Below are 3,199 nucleotides of genomic sequence, written 5' to 3'. Positions count from 1 at the left end.
ATCCCACTTATCAAAGACCTTCAGAATTTTCGTATGATTAACGATGATTTGCAATGCGAAAAAGATGATTTGAAATATTAAGAAGACAATGATAATCGCCAACCTGGACTTCGGGTCGGAAGACAATACGAATCGAATCGCAGCGGTGTGGCCCCCAAAACCGCACTTCTGGTAAAGAAGTCAGATTTAGACTTTCGGATAAAAGGCTGAAAGAATTCGTTCCGTATCCTATGAGTGTAGCGTTTTGCGACACCAAGAAGTATAGGAAAGCAGCATTCGGAGGTTTTGCTTGGTCTACCAGCTCGAGGACATCCTTTGCAAGTTTAAGGCTCTTGGTTTCATGAGCAGCAAGTGATTAAAGATGTGTAAACGGTGTTCTTCGAGTCTTTCCTTTCAGCTGGCTTTTTCTTCCAGCTGGGCTTTTTCCAAGGCAGCGAGAAGGCTAGAATTATGACTGTCTAGTTCGATTGCCTTCCCAGAAATTTCCCTCAAGTCACCCAGGCATCCAGCGTGGCTTGAAAAAAGATCGTCCTGGGACTTGGCGGAGCAAGACTCAATGTGTCATTTTGGCAAGGCATCCAATAGGCAAATAGAGAGCATTGAGGGGTTGTCTCACCTGCAGGTGCAAGAATGACCCAACCAATCTGTTCAGGCTCTGCTGGCCGATAGTGGGATTTGATTTCCAGTATCCATACATTAGCCCCCAACGAACACCGCTTCATCAGTGATCGACCTAATTCTGGCATATCTCGGTCTGTTAAGGCCGTAGAATAACGGTTTTGTGCCGCAAGGCTCGGAAGCCACCAATCTGGCCGTCAGCAATGAGTGTCTACCTTGCCCAGCGAGACTCCTAGAGCGACTTGCTGCTGGTCAAATCCATTGACAATGAACGCGAACACGATAAAGATGCATACTACCTCAGCCTGCCGTTTCATTCAGCCAATCTGGAACCTCGAATCTTCCAAAACGACTAAATTTAGTCTCGTTGGAGAGTCTACGATCGAGCAATTGAACGAACTTTAAGACAAGATCTAGAGCAGTCTGATAGGGTAATCACAATGAGACCAAATGAAAACGATACTAAGTAATGAGAGAATTATCTGCGGTGAAGCTTTCCTCCTTTTAAGAGCTTGATTTGTCTTGGCCTTGCCGTAGGGACCAGAAACGCCATAGTCATTGGTTTTCGTCCTTGCGGTAAACTTATATCTAGCACGTCCTTGTACATAACATATGATTTTGTAAGGAAATCTGATGCCTAAGACACCGTTATCGATTGAAAAACAGATTCCTTCACGTTCGTAAATTGACAATGACATAGCTCACTTGTCTTATCAGAAGTAGCCGCAGCCCTACTGGTATTAAAATTCTGGTCTGGAGAGACTTTTGATTTTGCGCGCCGCTTCAAATGCATCTTCCGAAACCAAAGACAGTTAGCCGTAATAATTGTCGCATTGACCTACGTCGTCAAGAGCACTCGCGGGACAAAAGTTATCACTCACTCGCACTGACTGGCCCTGGTCAACATTTTCGCTCATCGTCGCGGCAGAGCGTCTCCGACGGTAATGGGATGCTTTAAACCTCGGTTCTTGCCCCACCCAAGCCACTGCGCCGGTCAAAATTGCACCTCGTCCTCCGATCTTCTCTAAAATTCTCTCTTCTTCATCATTGGGTCTTTCTGCTGATCCCGTCCCCCAAAGCCTTCTCTATTCATTCTGCGTATTTGGCTTCTAAGTATTGTGAGTGTTCTCAAATAAACAGATTTCGCCGGGCGCTTTCCTCGTGAATCTAATGCGCTATATGGGAGAGTATCTATAACTATGATATAGACAATTTTTGTTGTTGAAGCGTCTCACTTGAGATCCAGACAGACAGATGCTCTATCCTACAGCCTTTGGAGCCGCCAGTACCTAGCTTGTCACATCCTTCACCATTTAGCTGCTTCCAGATGTAGCTCCAACTACAATGTTAGGTGTCAAACTTGCACTCGACAATCAAGACCCAGATGTCCACGCTGAATTTACAAAGGCCAAGTCCAGAACGTATGATGCCCTTATCAAACTTGGTTTGCTGGTTGGATACTATCATGTGTCATCCAACGATATGTTACAGAACAGAATCTCAGGCTTAGCTAAGGGGTTCTGCGAAAGGCAGACAAAGGGCTTGTAGCCACAGAGTTGATAAAGCAGCTATCCAACGCGATTGAACAGGCTATAACTTGGATTTGTTCCCCTCTAGCTTGGTTTCTCGGATTTCATTGCAAAGCAATCGCCAACGATTCAGTCTTGTATTTAAGCATAACACACCTCCTTGTGAAATTAAACCAAGGATGCATCCTTGCCAGAAACCCACTGTTGCTAGGAGGGGCACACATTTCATCATGGCCTGTGTAATGGTTGTTAATGTTACCGGGAGTTTTGGTGCAGGGAATCCTTTATATGAAACGCACATCACTGCCTAAACCACTAAAAGTAGGTGGAGGTAGAGAAAGCTTCTACCTGATTGATATTAGATGTTCGTTTTTACATGGGAGAAAGCCGAAGAAAGAATAGAAATGGAATTGCAAGCGGATTTCAAAGATTTCGATCAGATTCAGTCACTTGGGTAGCGCTTGAAAGTTCAATGTTCCCTGACTAAAAAGCCAACAAGAGGTTTAGAGTGATCAGAGATAATTGGATAACAGACTACTCAAGGAGCCTGACACCGCTAGGCTGAGTACCTCTAAATAATGATACAATGGAATATCGGTGCGAAACGCTGAAGTGAACCTGAGTACCGATTGATATCTTTACCAGCTCAGGGTGCAACTAGGAAAGTCGTATCTAACCACACAAACCGCGACAAAAAGAGCGACGAGCTTAGGTGCACTAAAAGCCAACCAGAGTTAGCAGACATAATCCAAATGTAAAAAGAGACATATTTGGTGCTTACGCTGTAGTAAGGAAGGTCCGTCTTCCAGGAGTATTTCGTGCAGGGTCCGGATGGGGTTTCGTAGCACTGAAATCACATTTATTAGTAATAGTCGTGGTATATGCAGAGAATTACTCACAATCCATCCACCATCGCCGGGGATCTGGCCAGTGTTCCAGGTCAACTTCTGGTTAGAGTAGCACGGGCTAGGAGCGGCTCTCGACTCAATAGCGGCCGCATCCGCAGCAACTGCGAGGGAGGCAAAGATGAGGATTGCGTTAAGGAACTGCAT

General features: G+C 45.2%; 1 protein-coding gene across 1 annotated transcript; it reads right to left on the bottom strand.

Moving 5' to 3' along the window:
• Nucleotides 1–2,855: 2,855 nt before the first annotated feature.
• Nucleotides 2,856–3,199, bottom strand: CTRU02_215683 (uncharacterized protein; the record flags this gene model as incomplete). Its single annotated transcript, XM_036733347.1, has 3 exons — nucleotides 2,856–2,864; nucleotides 2,929–2,994; nucleotides 3,047–3,199. 3 exons carry the CDS (start codon nucleotides 3,197–3,199, stop codon nucleotides 2,856–2,858), a joined length of 228 nt encoding a protein of 75 aa, XP_036574917.1.

This window comes from Colletotrichum truncatum (assembly GCF_014235925.2).
Source record: "Colletotrichum truncatum strain CMES1059 chromosome Unknown Contig_0018, whole genome shotgun sequence".
Classification (NCBI taxonomy): domain Eukaryota; kingdom Fungi; phylum Ascomycota; class Sordariomycetes; order Glomerellales; family Glomerellaceae; genus Colletotrichum; species Colletotrichum truncatum.
This window is presented reverse-complemented; position numbering and strand designations above follow the sequence as displayed.